General features: G+C 48.5%; 1 protein-coding gene across 2 annotated transcripts in view; it reads left to right on the top strand.

The window, feature by feature from the left end:
• URI1 (URI1 prefoldin like chaperone) overlaps nucleotides 1–17496 on the top strand; it is a 54478-nt gene extending 36982 nt beyond the window's left edge. For both annotated transcript variants that reach the window (XM_077288716.1, XM_077288717.1), the window contains exons 7-12: nucleotides 222–390; nucleotides 815–1013; nucleotides 1124–1266; nucleotides 14824–15049; nucleotides 15364–16853; nucleotides 17186–17496. In XM_077288716.1, the coding sequence (XP_077144831.1) occupies nucleotides 222–390; nucleotides 815–1013; nucleotides 1124–1266; nucleotides 14824–15049; nucleotides 15364–15549 (923 nt within the window). In that variant the 3' untranslated portion in view covers nucleotides 15550–16853; nucleotides 17186–17496. The remainder of the gene's footprint in view (nucleotides 1–221; nucleotides 391–814; nucleotides 1014–1123; nucleotides 1267–14823; nucleotides 15050–15363; nucleotides 16854–17185) is intronic.
• Nucleotides 17497–17930: the final 434 nt, after the last annotated feature.

The raw sequence follows: 17930 nt of genomic DNA on the forward strand, positions 1-17930 counted from the left end.
ACACAGTGACTGCACCAGCAGAATAGTGAGTGCAGCTCTGGAGTATAATACAGGATGTAACCCAGGATCAGTAATGTAATATATGTACACAGTGACTGCACCAGCAGAATAGTGAGTGCATCTCTGGGGTACAATATGGTAATAAAGTATGTATGTTGTCGGTGAAGAGAGTTCCTGTTAGATTAGTAGATTCATTACTGACGAGGGCCATTTCTTCTCAGGTAAACAACGTACAGCTCACAAACCTCACTCTAAACCAAAGGCTGCAGACAGCTCCAAGGTGGACTTCCGGGAAGGAGAAGGTACAGATGGCTTCCTAGACCATGCGGATCTCTGGGCGAGGCTGGAGGAGCTGGAGAAACAGGAGGAGATGCGGGGAGAGCTGGCGGAGTAGGTCTCCATGAGGCGTTATCATTTGGATCCAAAAGTTTTGCAACTTTCTCGTACAGTGTTGTCTTTAAATGCAGCTCAAAGTTTTCAGTTTCTCTGCTTCCTGTCAGTGAATTTCAGATTAGAGGCTTAAACCACTGTCTATAGACTGATTCCTTCTCACAGCTGAGGGTTTGTTACCATTGTGATCTGTCGTGACAGTTGTCTGTGTGGCGCAGGTATCTCTTCCTTGTCCCGACCATTCGTTACAATGTCTCGGTGCAGGATAAGTGCATCCGGGTCCGGTTGTAGGAAGCGCTATTTTAGAAGAGTCGCTGAGTATAGACAGCGTCTCCATTTACTGACAGCAAGCAGAGATCTTGGCGAGGGTGCAGAGTGCATTACAGGAGGGGCGTCTAATGCTCATTGTGTCCCCATCCATTAGTGACGAAGACAAGGAGAATCTGAAGACCGATCTGAATGTCGAGCGCGACTGTCGGGCTCAGGGCAACCACCCAAAATCTGAGCTGATCCAAATCACCGGCTCGGTGTTACCCCATCACAGCGACGAGGAGGACGATCCGGGCAGCCAGAAAAACGCGCTGGCGACAATCCGATTCTCTCATACGGTTGAACTAAAAAGGGTGAGGACTTCCAATGTTTCCAATTTTAAGATCTCTGCTTGCTGTCAGTGAAAAGGCAGGAATTTATTTTTTTCTTTTTCATGATCCAAAATGTTATTTTTTTTTTTCAGGTGAGAATAAACACTGGAAAAAATACAACTCTGAAATATAGCGAAAAGAAAGAAGAAGCAAAACGGAAAAGGAAAAACAGCAACGGAAACGGACACTCTTCACCGGAGCTGCCGGTGATCAAGACCCCCGCAGATATTTACAGGTACCGATCCCTATGGGGGGGCGACACGCAACAGTCACGGCCCAAGAGAGTACACACCGATCCCATTACTAGACAATATGAATATCATAGAGGGGGGTCCCTTAGCTGGAGAGCCCCCTCTGTGTGCCACAGAACAGGAGCACCTCTTGGGGATTGAATGTCTGCTATGTAGTTATATTTCCCCTGCAGTTGCTGCAATTACCACTAGAGGGAGCTCATTGAAGACTGAGGTTTAGGGTTTAACCCCTTTCTGTCATTGGACGTACTATTCCGTCCATGTGGGGTGGGCCCTACTTCCCAAGGACGGAATAGTACGTCCAGCGCGATCGGCCGCGCTCACGGGGGGAGCGCGGCCGATCGCGGCCGGGTGTCAGCTGCCTATCGCAGCTGACATCCAGCGCTATGTGCCAGGAGCGGTCACGGACCGCCCCCGGCACATTAACCCCCGGCACACCGCGATCAAACATGATCGCGGTGTGCCGGCGGTATAGGGAAGCATCGCGCAGGGAGGGGGCTCCCTGCGGGCTTCCCTGAGACCCCCCGCAGCAACGCGATGTGATCGCGTTGCTCCGAGGGTCTCCTACCTCCTTCCTCGCTGCAGGTCCCGGATCCAAGATGGCCGCGGCATCCGGGTCCTGCAGGGAAGGAGGTGGCTTACCGAGTGTCTGCTCAGTGCAGACGTTGGTAAGCCTGCAGTGCTCTAAGTCAGATCGGTGATCTGACAGAGTGCTGTGCACACTGTCAGATCACCGATCTGTGATGTCCCCCCCTGGGACAAAGTAAAAAAGTTTTTAAAAAAATTTCCACATGTGTAAAAAAAGAAAAATAAAAAAAAAATTCCTAAATAAAGAAAAAAAAATATATATTATTCCCATAAATACATTTCTTTATCTAAATAAAAAAAAAAAAACAATAAAAGTACACATATTTAGTATCGCCGCGTCCGTAACGACCCAACCTATAAAACTGTCCCACTAGTTAACCCCTTCAGTAAACACCGTAAGAAAAAAAAAAAAAAAAACGAGGCAAAAAACAACACTTTATTATCATACCGCCGAATAAAGAGTGGAATAAAACGCTATCAAAAAGACAGATATAAATACCATGGTACCGCTGAAAGCGTCATTTTGTCCCGCAAAAAAAGAGCCGCCATACAGCATCATCAGCAAAAAAATAAAGTTATAGTCCTCAGAATAAAGCGATGCCAAAATAATTATTTTTTCTATAAAATAGTTTTTATCGTATAAAAGCGCCAAAACATAAAAAAATGATATAAATGAGATATTGCTGTAATCGTACTGACCCGAAGAATAAAACTGCTTTATCAATTTTACCAAACGCAGAACGGTATAAACGCCTCCCCCAAAAGAAATTCATGAATAGCTGGTTTTTGGTCATTCTGCCTCACAAAAATCGGAATAAAAAGCGATCAAAAAATGTCATGTGCCCGAAAATGTTACCAATAAAAACGTCAACTCGTCCCGCAAAAAACAAGATCTCACATGACTCTGTGGTCTCAAATATGGAAAAATTATAGCTCTCAAAATGTGGTAACGCAAAAAATATTTTTTTAAATAAAAAGCGTCTTTCAGTGTGTGACGGCTGCCAATCATAAAAATCCGCTAAAAAACCCGCTATAAAAGTAAATCAAACCCCCCTTCATCACCCCCTTAGTTAGGGAAAAATAAAAAAACGTATTTTTCTCCATTTTCCCGTTAGGGTTAGGGCTAGGGTTAGGGCTAGAGTTAGGGCTAGGGTTAGGGTTGGGGCTAGGGTTAGGGTTGGGGCTAGGGTTAAAGCTACAGTTAGGGTTGGGGCTAAAGTTAGGGTTGGGGCTAAAGTTAGGGTTAGGGTTTGGATTACATTTACGGTTGGGAATAGGGTTGGGAATAGGGTTGGGATTAGGGTTAGGGGTGTGTCTGGGTTAGAGGTGTGGTTAGGGTTACCGTTGGGATTAGGGTTAGGGGTGTGTTTGCATTAGGGTTTCAGTTATAATTGGGGGGTTTCCACTGTTTAGGCACATCAGGGGCTCTCCAAACGCGACATGGCGTCCGATCTCAATTCCAGCCAATTCTGAGTTGAAAAAGTAAAACAGCGCTCCTTCCCTTCCGAGCTCTCCCATGCGCCCAAACAGTGGTTTACCCCCACATTTGGGCTATCAGCGTACTCTGGACAAATTGTACAACAACTTTTGGGGTCCAATTTCTTCTCTTACCCTTGGGAAAATAAAAAATTGGGGGCGAAAATATATTTTTTGTGAAAAAAAAATGATTTTTTATTTTTACGGTTCTGCATTATAAACTTCTGTGAAGCACTTGGTGGGTCAAAGTGCTCACCACACCTCTAGATAAGTTCCTTAGGGGGTCTACTTTCCAAAATGGTGTCACTTGTGGGGGGTTTCAATGTTTAGGCACATCAGTGGCTCTCCAAACGCAACATGGCGTCCCATCTCAATTCATGTCAATTTTGCATTGAAAAGTCAAACGGCGCTCCTTCCCTTCCGAGCTCTGCCATGCGCCCAAACAGTGGTTTACCCCCACATATGGGGTATCGGCGTACTCAGGACAAATTGTACAACAACTTTTGGGGTCCATTTTCTCCTGTTACCCTTGGTAAAATAAAACAAATTGGAGCTGAAGTAAATTTTTTGTGAAAAAAAAGTTAAATGTTCATTTTTATTTAACCCCTTCACCCCCGGAGCTTTTTCCGTTTTCGTTTTTCGCTCCCCTCCTTCCCAGAGCCATAACTTTTTTATTTTTCCGTCAATTTGGCCATGTGAGGGCTTATTTTTTGCGGGACGAGTTGTACTTTTGAACGACATCATTGGTTTTACCATGTCGTGTACTAGAAAACGGGAAAAAAATTCCAAGTGCAGTGAAATTGCAAAAAAAGTGCAATCCCACACTTGTTTTTTGCTTGCCTATTTTGCTAGGTTCACTAAATGCTAAAACTGACCTGCCATTATGATTCTCCAGGTCACTACGAGTTCTTAGACACCTAACATGACTAGGTTATTTTTCACCTAAGTGGTGAAAAAAAATTCCAAACTTTGCAAAAAACAAAACAAAACAAAATTGCGCCATTTTCCGATACTCGTAGCGTCTCCATTTTTCGTGATCTGGGGTCAGGTGAGGGCTTATTTTTTGCGTGCCGAGCTGGCATTTTTAATGATAGCATTTTGGTGCAGATACGTTCTTTTGATCGCCCGTTATTGCATTTTAATGCAATGTCGTGGCGACCAAAAAAACGTAAATCTGGCGTTTCGATTTTTTTTCTCATTACGCCGTTTAGCGATCAGGTTAATGCTTTTTTTTTATTGATAGATCGGGCGATTCTGAACGCGGCGATACCAAATATGTGTAGGTTGGGTTTTTTTTTAATTGATTTATTTTGATTGGGGCGAAAGGGGGGTGATTTAAACTTATATTTTTTTTATTTTTTTCACATTTTTTTTTACTTTTTTTTTTTTTACTTTTACCATGCTTCTATAGCCTCCATGGGAGGCTAGAAGCAGGCACAGCCCGATCGGCTCTGCTACATAACAGCGATCATCAGATCGCTGTTATGTAGCTAAAATGCAGGTGTGCTGTGAGCGCCGACCACAGGGTGGCGCTCACAGCCACCGGCGATCAGTAACCATAGAGGTCTCCAGGACCTCTATGGTTACAATGTACAAGCATCGCCGACCCCCGATCATGTGACGGGGGTCGGCGATGCGCTCATATCCGGCCGCACGGCCGGATGCGGTAGTTAAATGTCGCTGTCTGCGTTTGACAGCGGCATTTAACTAGTTAATAGCGGCGGGTGATCGCGATTTCACCCGCCGCTATTGCGCGCACATGTCAGCTGTAAAAAACAGCTGACATGTCGCGACTTTGATGTGCGCTCACCGCCGGAGCGCACATCAAAGCGGGGGTCCCGACATGTGACGTACTATACCGTCACATGTCGGGAAGGGGTTAAACATTCCAAAAATTCCTGTGAAACACCTGAAGGGTTAATAAACTTCTTGAATGTGGTTTTGAGCACCTTGAGGGGTGCAGTTTTTAGAATGGTGTCACACTTGGGTATTTTCCATCATATAGACCCCTCAAAATGACTTCAAATGAGATGTGGTCCCTAAAAAAAATGGTGTTGTAAAAATGAGAAATTGCTGGTCAACTTTTAACCCTTATAACTCCCTAACAAAACAAAATTTTGGTTCCAAAATTGTGCTGATGTAAAGTAGACATGTGGGAAATGTTACTTATTAAGTGTTTTGTGTGACATATCTCTGTGATTTAATTGCATAAAAATTCAAAGTTGGAAAGTTGCAAAATTTTCACAATTTTCGCCAAATTTCTGTTTTTTTCACAAATAAACGTAGGTAATATCAAAGAACTTTTACCACTATCATGAAGAACAATATGTCACGAGAAAACAATGTCAGAATCACTGGGATCCGTTGAAGCGTTCCAGAGTTATAGCCTCATAAATGGACAGTGGTCAGAATTGGAAAAATTGGCCCGGTCCATAACGTGCAAACCACCCTTGGGGGTAAAGGGGTTAATGTGCTCTTTATAAATCTATATGTAGTGCGCTCCCTCTAGTGGTGAGTGTATAAATCTATATATAGTGAGCTCCCCCTAGTGGTGGCTGTATGAATCTGTATGTAGTGAGCTCCCTCTAGTGGTGACTGTATAAATCTATATATAGTGAGCTCCCTCTAGTGGTGACTGTATAAATCTATATATAGTGAGCTCCCCCTAGTGGTAACTGTATAAATCTGTATGTAGTGCGCTCCCTCTAGTGGTGACTGTAAATCTGTATGTAGTGAGCTCCCTCTAGTGGGGCCTGTATAAATCTGTATGTAGTGAGCTCCCTCTACTGGGGCCTGTATAAATCTGTATGTAGTGTGCTCCCTCTAGTGGTGACTGTGTAAATCTGTATGTAGTGAGGTCCTTCTAGTGGTGAAGTATAAATCTGTATGTAGTGCGCTCCCTCTAGTGGTGAGTGTATAAATCTATTATATATATTGAGCTCCCCCTAGTGGTGACTGTATAAATCTGTATGTAGTGAACTCTTATATTATAAAAATACGAAACTTACAATCAATAAATAGCAAAAATCAAAACCCCAGCTAAAGCAACTATCCGAGTCCAACATTACCCCCCCAGTCCAAAGCAAAGTCAGAGTCCAGCATAACTGCCCCCAGTCAAACAACCCCGCAAAAGAAAACAAACTGCCGCCTTCTTTCTCAGAGAAGCTTCCTCCATCTTTCTTTCTTATGCTGTTTTCTGTCCTTTACTTGTCTTTTCACTTTTTGATCCATCCAGATCTCCTCCTCCCCAGGTTACCTCACCCAAGGAGAGAAGAAACATTTTATTAATACACACGCACATACACACTTCATACCAAACCTGACAAAGAAAACTCTGGTCCATCGCCCAAAAATAAACATTATAGCCACCTGGCTTAAACACATCTATCTAAATCACACAAAATTATTATTTTTTTAATTTTGTTTATTTTATAATTTTTTCATTATTTCATTTTTTAACTTTTTTTTTTTTTTTTTACACAGCAAACACAACTATAAACAACCTACCACCAAACCCACACAATACAAAAATAAGCTCACCGAGTAACTCATAACCTCTTGCTTACAAGACACTGTGCATTAACCCTGAAAGCCACAGGATCATCACCTTACATTACAATACAATGCTACATAACTCTATATTACAACACTTACCCAGAGCCAGGATTGGTGCCTGTAAGCCCTATATCAATAATTCACTTCTGCAAAACAAAAATCTGATAGTGAAAAGCCCCAGCCCGCCACCAGGAAACCGGAGATGACAGGCTTCTACCCTAACAATCCTTACCCTACCAGCCGTCCCTACCTGTCTAGACATCTGCCCCTATTCATCTACCTACCTTTCCCTGTCTCTCCCTGCCTGACCCTACTACCCTACCTATCTCACCGCGTGCCTACCTAACTGTCCCTGGGCTGTCCCTATCCTGTTCCTAACTATCTCCCTGTCCCTACTGAAGCTATCTACCTGTCCCTATCATTTACCTGCTTATCTAAGCCCTAGGTACATTAAATGAGAACCCTCTCTAGAGAAGAGGCCCTCGCTGAACCCAGCCTGTCATACTCCAGAGAGCGCACCTTCACCAGGCCACCCAGAATGTTCCTAACAACCTCGTCCCTGGGGAGGATTTTCTGCCGAGTTGACACTAAGCACCGTGCGTTCCACGTGTAAAACCTGACGACTAAACTGACTAGAAATAAAGTGCCCCGATCTCGGCCACCCAGGGATCCGAATGCCCCATACGCCCACTCGGCATAGGAAAGGTGTGCCAGCCGAGGCCAGCCTATGGAAGCACCCACCCTGTTGTAGACCCCTGTTTTAAAAGGACACTGAAGGAGGAAGTGCTCCATGCTTTCCAGCGTGTCGCAACACCCCTCACGGGGACAACCCCGATCATCGGAGTTCCTACACTTCAGGTTGTCCCTTACATACAGTTTCCCATGGAAGCAGCGCCAAGCCAAGTCCCAAAACTTCAAGGGGACCCGTGTAGAATTCAATAACCTCAGCCCACCCTCCAGATCCCGACTTGGGCAATCTTTGAGCACCAAAGGCTTCTGGAAATGGGTCAACAGGACCCTCCTGTCAAGGAATTTCCTCAACATGGTCCTGATCTCCCACATTCCCAGACCCCACCGGCGGATCACCTTCAGAACCAGGGTAGCGTAAGCCGGGAGATGCCCGTGCGGTGTGCGCAGGTCCTTCACTTGCCCTCCTGTCTCCCATTCCTGGAAGAAGGGTCGAAGCCATCCCCTGCAGGAGAATACCCACGGAGGAGCCCTCTCTGACCAGAGGTTGGCGATGTTAGTCTTGACAAAAGTGTTTATTAGAAACACCACTGGGTTGACCATACCCAACCCTCCTAGTCTCCTTGTGCGATATGTGACCTCCCGCTTGACTAGGTTCAGCCTATTTCCCCATAACATCTGGAAAAACAGGCTGTAGACACTGCCCAGGTATATTAACAATGGTATCAAAAAACCCTTAACCAGGCTAACCCTTTCCCTCAGGGTCAAAGACCAACCCTTCCATTGGTCCACCTTCTGGGCGGCGATCTTAAGTCTGCACTCCCAATTTTGCTGGGGGTAGTCCCCAGGGCCAAATTCGATGCCTAGGATTTTTGCCGATGCCTGGGGCTCTGGAAGAGTGTTCGGGAGACCAAAACTAGGGTCTCCCCCTCCCAGCCAGAGACTCTCACACTTTTCCTGATTAATTCTGGACCCAGAAGCCTCCGAGTAGCGATCAACCTCAGACATGACCCACTCCGGCTCCTCACCCAAGGACACGAAAAGGGAGACGTCATCGGCATACGCTACCACCCTCAGAGTGGCTTCCGGGGCCACCTGGTCCATCCTGACTCCCGCCAACGGCCCACGCTCAATCCTCCTTAAAAGGGGATCTATCGCGAACACGTATAACAGCGGGCTCAATGGACAGCCCTGGTGGACCCCAGACCCAACCTCAAAAGGGCGGCCAGACCAACCATTCACGAGCGGGAAAGTCTCTGCCCCCGCGTACAAGATCTTTAGCCAATTTACAAACCCCCCAGGCAGACCGTACCTCAGAAGGATGGACCAGAGGTAATCGTGGTTAACCCGATCAAAAGCCTTCTCCTGGTCTAAGGACAGCAAGTACCCCTTCCAGTGACCTGCCCTGCCCTGCTCCACTGCCTCTCGGACACCGAGCACAGCACTAAACGTACTGCGGCCTGGAACAGAGCAGTGCTGGGCCCCCGAAAGGAGCCGGGAGCAAACTTCACCATCCGTTTAAACAGCACCTTTGCCAGAACCTTCCGGTCCGTATTGAGAAGCGCTATGGGACGCCAATTCTCAATACGGGACGGGTCCTTACCCTTTGACAGGATAATCAGGGCAGACTGCCTCATTGACCGTGAAAGAGCGCCCGAGGAAAGACACTCGTTAAACACTTCAGCCAAGAGAGGGACCAAGGAGTCCCTAAAGGTGTTATAAAACTCGGATGTTAAGCCATCCGGACCTGGCGATTTCTTAGGCCGAAACCCAATGGCCAGTCGCACTTCCTCTTCCCTGATTGGTTCTGTCAAAACGTGAAGCGAGGGGTCATCCCCTGGCTCAGGGATGGCCTCGGCCAGGAAAGCCGACATCACGTTCCGATCCAGATCCCTCTTCCCCAAGAGGTGTGAGTAGAAATATCTGATCACCTCCAGGATCCCTGATTTTGGATCTGTTCAGGGAACCTGTATCGTCGACCAAACCTGTCACCACCTTACAACTCACTGACATCTAACAGATTCTGTAGGGGTCAGGCGAGTGGTACCTCCCGAAATCCCTCTCAAAAACCAAAGATGTGTGCCTATCGTACTGACACCTCTTGAGTAAAGACTTCACTCTGGAGATCCCCTCATGGTCACCTCCAGCCGAGACGAGATGTTCGAGTTTCCTCCTCAGTTCCTGATACAGGCGGTACCTGCTCAGGCTCCTGAGGCTCGAGAGCTGGCGGAAGAAACTCGCAACCCGATCCTTGAACATCTCCCACCACTCTGACTTATCGCTACAGAAATCCGAAAGCGGTACCTGGCTCTGAAGAAAGTCCTCAAAGGATTGTCTTATCTCTGCTTCTTCCAAGAGGGACGAATTCAGCTTCCATAGTCCCCTTCCCATCCGAGGGGTTTCTGAAACATTCAGGGAAAAAGAAATCAGACAGTGATCGGAGAACTCCACCTCAACAATGGACACTGCTGAAGAGATGGCTTCCTCCTTTAAAAAAAAACTGTCTATCCTAGACCTTCAATTACCTCTATAAAAGGTGAAACCACAGTGACCTGGGGTGTGCCGGATGTGGACATCCACCAGGCGAGCGTCACTAGCTATGCTATTAAGAGTATTACTATCATAAGCCAGCCGGTCAATGGAGCCTCCAATATCACGAAGCCTTGTGACAGTGTTAAAGTCACCTCCAAAGACCACCTGGCGACTCGTAAAAAGATAGGGCTTAATCTTCAGGAAGAGACATTTACGGTCCCACTTTGACTGCGGACCATAGATGTTAATGAGCCGAAGCTCCTGTCTCCTCATGAAGACGTCTAACACCAGGCACCTCCCCATTTCTACCTCGATAACTCTCCGGCATTCAACCGATGCAGTCTTAAAAAGGACTGCCACCCCGCTACACGGCTCGGCCGCAAGAGACCAGTACGAAGACCCGCACCTCCACTCGCTCTCCGCCTTGCGTATGGCCCCCATATCCGTAAGCCTGGTCTCCTGCAAAAACAAAATTTCAGCCTCAAATCGGGTGAGAAAATCAAAGGCCGCAAATCTAGCCGCATCAGACTTTATACTAGCAACATTAATGGTCGCTAGAGTCAACGGGGTGGGTGCCGCCATCATGAGTGATCGAGTTAGATGGCCTTTTTCTTCCCCCCACCCTTTTTCTTAGTCCGCTTATCTACGGACGATGAAGCCCCCCCTCTTCTTTTCAGAGAGACAGAGGTATCCATCCCTCCCAGCTCTTTCTCATCTCCGGACCCAGGGTCGTCCCCACCTCCCGAGGAAGACACACCCCCTGGAGAAGGGACTCCCCCACCTCCCAAAGGCCCTCCCGATGTTACCTCCGGAACCTCACCCCAGACTCCCGTCTCAGCAGGATCGTCAAGGGCTTGGAACCGGTTGGAGACGGGGATCAGAGGGGAGTCGGTGGGACCTTCCTTAGGCACCTTGGTCAGGGAAGAAGATTTTCCACCTTTTTTCTTCTTTTTTTTACTTTTGGCACTCTTGGTACCCTTGTCACCCATTTCTTTTGGCTGTTCCCCTCCATCCTCATCAAAACTTTCATATTGAGAGGCATCTGAGAGATCAGCCGCTTCCTCATTCTCCATCCGTCTGATCTCCTCATTCACCGCTTCCTCCTCCCGGGCCTCAGTGACATGGGCCGTCGCCTCGGAGGAGGGGGCAGCCATTACCCCAGTTTCCCGAGGCTCCTCCTGCCCCCTGCCCTCCTGACGCCTTGCCTGCCTCTGCTGGTAAGAGGGGCCCCTAGCCCTGCCATTCCTCATCGGCCCCTCAGCTCCTCCCCTGCTGCTACCTCCAACCTCTGCAGAAGTTGCACCGCCAGGAACTTCCTCGCGGCTCCCCTCCGACCGGCTGGCCATGGCATTAGAGAAGGAACGAGGACAGCGGCTGAACGGGTGACCTAGATCACCACACAGGTGACATCGAATGACGCCACACAAGGCACATTTCTGCACCTTGCAGCCCACGCTGAAGTGGCGAGGATCACCGCACCTGTGGCATACCTTCGGCTGCCCCTGGTAGAAGACCAGAATCCGATCCCTTCCCAGGAAAGCCGAGGAAGGGATATGGGTGACAGTGCCACCTGAACGCTTCAACTTTACCATGAAGGTCCAGCCTCCTGACCAGATACCAAAATCGTCCCGGTTCTTCTTAGGGACCTCCACAACCTCGCCGTACCGGCTCAACCAGGTCATTATGTCAACGCCAGAAAGAGACTCATTACATGTTAAAACTTTCACTTTCTTCGGCCCACTTTGGCGAGAAATTGCTTCCACGGCAAACCCTCACCAGCCGGGCTCCTCTTTTACCAGCTCATAATTTGACCAAAAGAGCTCCAAGCCCTCCGGCCGAACAAAGCTAATATCAAAGGTGGAGGTCCCAAAAGGATGTATCAGAGCAAAGATGTCAATAGCCCTGAAGTCCATCTTCATGAGGAGCTTCACCACATTTGTCCTGCATGGACACGCCTCATCGCCCCTCCAGCGAAGACGAACCACATTTCTGCTGGAGACCCCCTGCCCGGCTGTCGGGAGGGACCACACGGTCTCCCCCCCCCCCCCCCCTTTTCTCTTGGAAGGCAGCTAGACCAAACTTATCTAGCCAGTAGGACAACGCCACCTCTCTTCCCTCTACATTGATCGTCCGCTCCCCTTTTTTGAGGGCCTCCAGGAAACTGCGGCGAAAATCTTCATTCTCTGTGTCCGGAGATGAGGAAGACCCCTGTGGAACCCCAGCGGCAGCAGACGCATAACTAATGGCTGCTGCAGGTAAGGGGGATGATGGACCAGCCCCTATATTCCCTGAACCTTCAACCTCACAGTCAACCATCTCCACCTCACTTACCTCAGCCTCACCATTTTCACTAGTAGAAATCCCCGCACTGGCACCATTCACACCAACCATACCTCCACCAGAAACCACACCTGACCGGTCACCATTATCACAGACACTATTCACACCACTTGCACCAATTCCATTCTTATTTACATTTTTATTTGCATTTTTTGTACTGCTTTCTGCTGGGGTTGTTGCTATTTGCAGTGCAGCTGCCCCTTTAAGAGCAATACTGCAGGGTTTAATTACCACACCCTGCTTTTCAGCAGAGCATGTGCTGGCAGCTGCAGACTGTTGCTCCAGCCTCTCCTGCAGACCATCTCCACGCTCCTGTGTGCACTTCACCGCCGGGTCCCCCACAGATACAGGTGACAAACATGCTGAGGACCCCGGCGGTGCGACCCCCTCCGGTGAGGGTGCGTTCCGGACCGGCATTACCGCAGCCATTACAGCTGCACCCGAGATGATAACCGGTGCCGGGGTCCCGGACTTTGACCCAGCATCGGATCTGCATGTGGGGGACCCCGACACCACAGCACACGCCGCCGATGATGCGGCCCCGGCTGACAGCGCACTGCCAACACTGTGGGGAGCGGCGACCACCGGCAAGCCTCCACCCCCCGAGCGTCAGCGGGTGCAGCAGGCACCAGGCCGTCCCCCGTTTCCACAGAGGATCGGGCCTGGACACCACAGATTTTATTACCGCCCGCCACAGGGCCACACTCCAGATCATGCACACTGTCCGGCTCTGCAGCCGCATGCCCACTCTCGCCCCCTCTGCTACCGCCAGCAGAGACGGCGACCTGCGCCATACGACTTGTACTCTCCCCGCTCCCTCGCACCGGACCCACTGCAGGTCCCGGGCCGGGGTGGGTAGCGGGCTCCACACAGCGGGACCAGGGGGTCCCAGGAAGGAGGACAAACACCAACCTCTCCTCCGATGTTTTTTTCCTTTTTTTGCTTTTCTTTTTCCCCCTCCTGGTTGCCTCATCCCCGCAGACCTCATCCCCAAACTTCAGGTGGGCATAGTTTATTGGGGACTCTAGCTGACGGATCTTCTGCAAGAGGAGGCAACCCCCACTACTGCTGTTATCGCTGCTATCATCCATATCACCCCCATCATCCTCTGAAATACTATTGTCTGATGGGAGTGGGACCTGCACTGGATCTATCCCGCTGTGTGTGGCCTGGAGATCACTTACCAAGCCCCCAGGTGGGTACGGTGCCTCCATCTCATGGTCCACCTCCTCCACCTGGGTCGGATGCCGAGACCCCTCTGGCTCCTTTGCAGCAGCCATGTTGTGGAATCGGTCCTCATTTTCCAGCTTTTCCCGGAAGGGCCCGCTGTTGTCCAATATAGCCGCTCTCCGGGCTTCCATGCCCTCAATGCATATCCCCAGGCTGGATATCCTGGCTGTTAGGGCAGACTTCTCTGTGCGGGAGGCTCTGTCTGCAGCTTGCCTCACCTCCTTCAGCCCCTCCCGGAACCTTTTCAGGGTCTTCCCAGCCTCCCCTTACTCGCTGAGGTACGCATGGACGCGGCAGCCATAGCTGGTAACCGGCTCCCGTGCGGCCCTAGTGCCCCAATCCATCTGCACCGCCGCCGCTGCACCTCTGCGAGTACTCCGCTCACCTCCAGGAGGAGACACCACAGTGGCCCTCGCCTCAGCCTTAGGGGCTTTGCAGCCCTCCTGGGTCTTCCTGGGCTCCTCCATGTTTTGGGCCTTGCCGGATCTGGTGACCCTCTTTGCCGGTAGCAATGAGCTCCTACCCCTCGCCGGCTTAGACCAAGGGGTGGGAGACGGGGACTCAGCCCCACAGTCCATCCACTGCACCCCTCTCTTTCCTGGGTCAGAGAGGGGGTGGGAATTCCTGGGTGAAAAAAAACTGGTGATTCTCCTGGAGCAAACAAACCATCACACCTTCCTCCACAGACTACAGGCTCCTAGTGGTGGCTGTATAAATCTGTATGTAATGCTCTCCATCTAGTGGTGGCTGTATAAATCTGTATGTAGTGAGCTCCCCCTAGTGGTGGCTGTATAAATCTGTATGTAATGCGCTCCATCTAGTGGTGGCTGTATAAATCTGTATGTAGTGAGCTCCCTCTAGTGGTGGCTGTATAAATCTGTATGTAATGCGCTCCATCTAGTGGAGATTGTATAAATCTGTATATAGTGAGCTCCCCCTAGTGGTGGCTGTATAAATCTGTATGTAGTGAGCTCCCTCTAGTGGTGGCTGTATGTAGTGAGCTCTCCCTAGTGGTGGCAATGGTGATTTAACCACTATAAAGAAATAATTTGGGGCTCCTTTAGATCCAAAATGTCTATTAAACAATAAGCTTTGTGTTGGGGTCCCATCTTGCTGTCTACGTTGCCTTGCAGAGTCTTTGTCGATGTTGTAAATGGAGAATATGTCCCCCGGAAATCAATCATGAAATCTCGAAGCCGCGAGAACAGCGTGTGCAGCGACACCAGTGATCACAGCTCCCACGAATTCGAGGAGAGAAGAGGTTACATAAGAAACCTCAGCTTAGAGGACAACACCTTCAGCGACCACAGCGAGGACGACGACCAGAAGAAGGCGTCTCCTGTGTTTGGACTCTTACAGGTGGGCCGAGGGTCCGCACACGACTAGTCTCCACTTCTCTATACACATTGTTTTCCTTGTTCTTATTGGAATGTGCACTTGTAGAGTCAGACTGAAGGCAGAAAAACCACAAAGGACAACCTGATGAAGCTGCTGAGACAGCGACTGGGGGGTGCAAAGCTGTCATCAGACTAACGGGGGGCATGTGAGGAACCTGAGGTGTAACACACTTGCTGCCTTGTGTTCCCCCCTTCGTGGTTTTGCTGCCTTCAGTCTGAATCTATAAGTGCACAGTCCAATAAGAAGCACCTTTCTGATTATTCTTATTTTTCCAGCCATTTTCAGGAACAGTAATCGAAAAAGAGGCTTTCTCTATGTCGGTGCCAGTGACGGGCATCGCCCACCCCGGCCTGCCCACCATTCAGGAGAGGAAATCTGAAGAGGTCGCAACAGAGGTGGCCGAGGAGACGCCAAAAAGAGTCTCCAAGTTCAAAGCGGCCAGAATACAGCAGAACAAATAACCCTTTACCCCCCGGCCGTCAGGTCTGGATCATGTTTACTCGTTCGCTCTGTGCCAGATGATGAGAGTTGTTGTTCTCACCGTTACTTGTCATCGTCCAGGTGAAGTCACAATCACTTTGATCGTTTTCCTCTCTTGTAATAAATATGCAATTTTCACAGTTTATTCGGAGATGTCCGCAGTTAGGACAAGCGAGAAGAACCTCCATGACCACCCACGTCCTATATCTGAAGGAGGTTATGGTCGTACTCTTATCACCAGGACCTGGAATTCCTTAGGAGAATTGTGTAAGGTGCTGTCATTTTAAAGTGCATAATGGAGAGAAGCGGCGCAGACACTCTGCTCATCCCTGCACGCGAGGAGTTGTTACTCATGCATCAGCATAGGATTCGTGCACTTTTCAACTCCTTAAACCCACAGTTCATGCAGCTGCCCCCTCTCCCCACTGTTGTCGGGGAGACCCCAACAGAATGGAATCAGGTTCTCGTAGATCACGAACTTTAAAGTGATCCATAAAATGTAACATCACATGGGGAATACAGAATTACCGTACCCAGCGACACTTTTTTTTTTTTTTTTTTTTTAGCTTTCTGAAACCCGGTCCCCTCTGCAGCAGCTAACGTTGACAGAAGCGCCGTGTGCATGGTTTCATCTAAAAGTTGGCGGAATTCTTTGGTGGATGTAAAAAAAATTTACTTTATTGGTGTTTTCTGCTAAATTTCTGCACTCTGTAGATTGCTGAATCCTGACAACGTGCACACTGTCAGGATCCGGCTCAATTTCCAGCTCAGGTCCAAATTGCATCGCATCGGTCCTGAGACAACTTGCACCTTTTCCTGCATTTCTCCTCCCGATGCAAATCGCATATGAGCGGGCACGAGACCCCCTGCTGGACGGGAATTCTGATAGTGTGCATGTTGCACAGAGACTGCAGAAGTGTAGCCCCTTAGATTTATACATTTCCCATGTCATTTTACATTTTTGTGGAAAACCTGAGGGTCTCTTTAAAATTTTGGGTGCCACATCCCTTTAAGAAGCATGACACCTTCCCCCCAAACAGAATGAGAATAGTAAACACTGCCATTAGTCAGGTAAATCCCCCTCCCCCCCACCAATAGTGCCTTAATTTAGGGAGTGTTGAGAACGATCTCCGTGCCTCTAATCGTCATTCCTGCGGGTCCTTGGAGTCAGATACTGACCCTTTACATGATCACCCAGTGACCAATGCTGGGTAGCCCTTTAATTGCTGTCCCTTTAACATATTCAGTGTTTGTGCCCTTGGGTACAGCAAAGATCACCCTAAGGGTATGTCTCCACGTTCAGGATTGCATCAGTCTTTGGTCAGGATTTTATGCAGGTAAAATCCTGACCAAAACTGCACCTGAGGTCACTGGCAGGTCACCTGTGGTGTACCTGCGTGTTTTGCTCATAGTAGCAACATGCAGCGTTTTGAAAAAACGCACAACGCATGCGTTTTCGCGGCAAAAACGCATGCGTTTTTAAACGCATAGTGGAGTCTGGATTTCATAAAATCCCATCCACTATGCTGTAACATCTGGACGCTGCGTTTTTGATGCAGCAGAAAAACGCAGCGTCAAAAACGCAGCGTTTCCTGAACGTGGAAACATACCCTAAAGGGTAGCTAAACTTTAAAAAAAAAAAAAAAAAAAAAAAGGCAATAAGATCTGGTGTGGGAGACACCCTTATGGGAATTCCTCCTCGCATTATTACATGGGCCAGAGGGTCTACAAGCTGCTATGCTGGGTCTTGTAGTACCACACCTCATTACCGGAGCTTTCTTTAGCGCTCCGTGACATTTGCTAGTATTTTCTAATTCTAAGAGGTTTTTTTTTCCAAATAATTTTTTTTCTGTGAATAGTTTCTCCTCTATTTTCACACAATGTCGAAAAGTAAAGAAATAAAAGTTTCTACTATGACTGGAAGTTTTTCGGCGCGTCCCGTGGAGTTCTTCCCATCGTTCGACCACGACAGTCGGCAAAACATTTACAGGATTTCAGGTAAATTCACACGGGTAGGTTTTCCATTGAAAATTTGTATTTTAACTTTTCACCCTTTTTAAGACCTCTGCTTGCTTTCAATAATTGGGAGTAATCAATATTTATAGGTACAGGCACAAAACCCCAGAAAGAACCTGGTACCTGTCACAGCTGAAGTAGTAATCAATATTTATAGGTACAGGCACAAAACCCCAGACAGAACCTGGTGCCTTTCACACCTGAAGTAGTGATCAATATTTATAGGTACAGGCACAAAACCCCAGACAGAACCTGGTACCTTTCACACCAGAAGTAGTGATCAATATTTATAGGTACAGGCACAACACCCCAGACAGAACCTGGTACCTTTCACACCTGAAGTAGT

Source organism: Ranitomeya variabilis, chromosome 2 (assembly GCF_051348905.1).
Source record: "Ranitomeya variabilis isolate aRanVar5 chromosome 2, aRanVar5.hap1, whole genome shotgun sequence".
Classification (NCBI taxonomy): Eukaryota; Metazoa; Chordata; class Amphibia; order Anura; family Dendrobatidae; genus Ranitomeya; species Ranitomeya variabilis.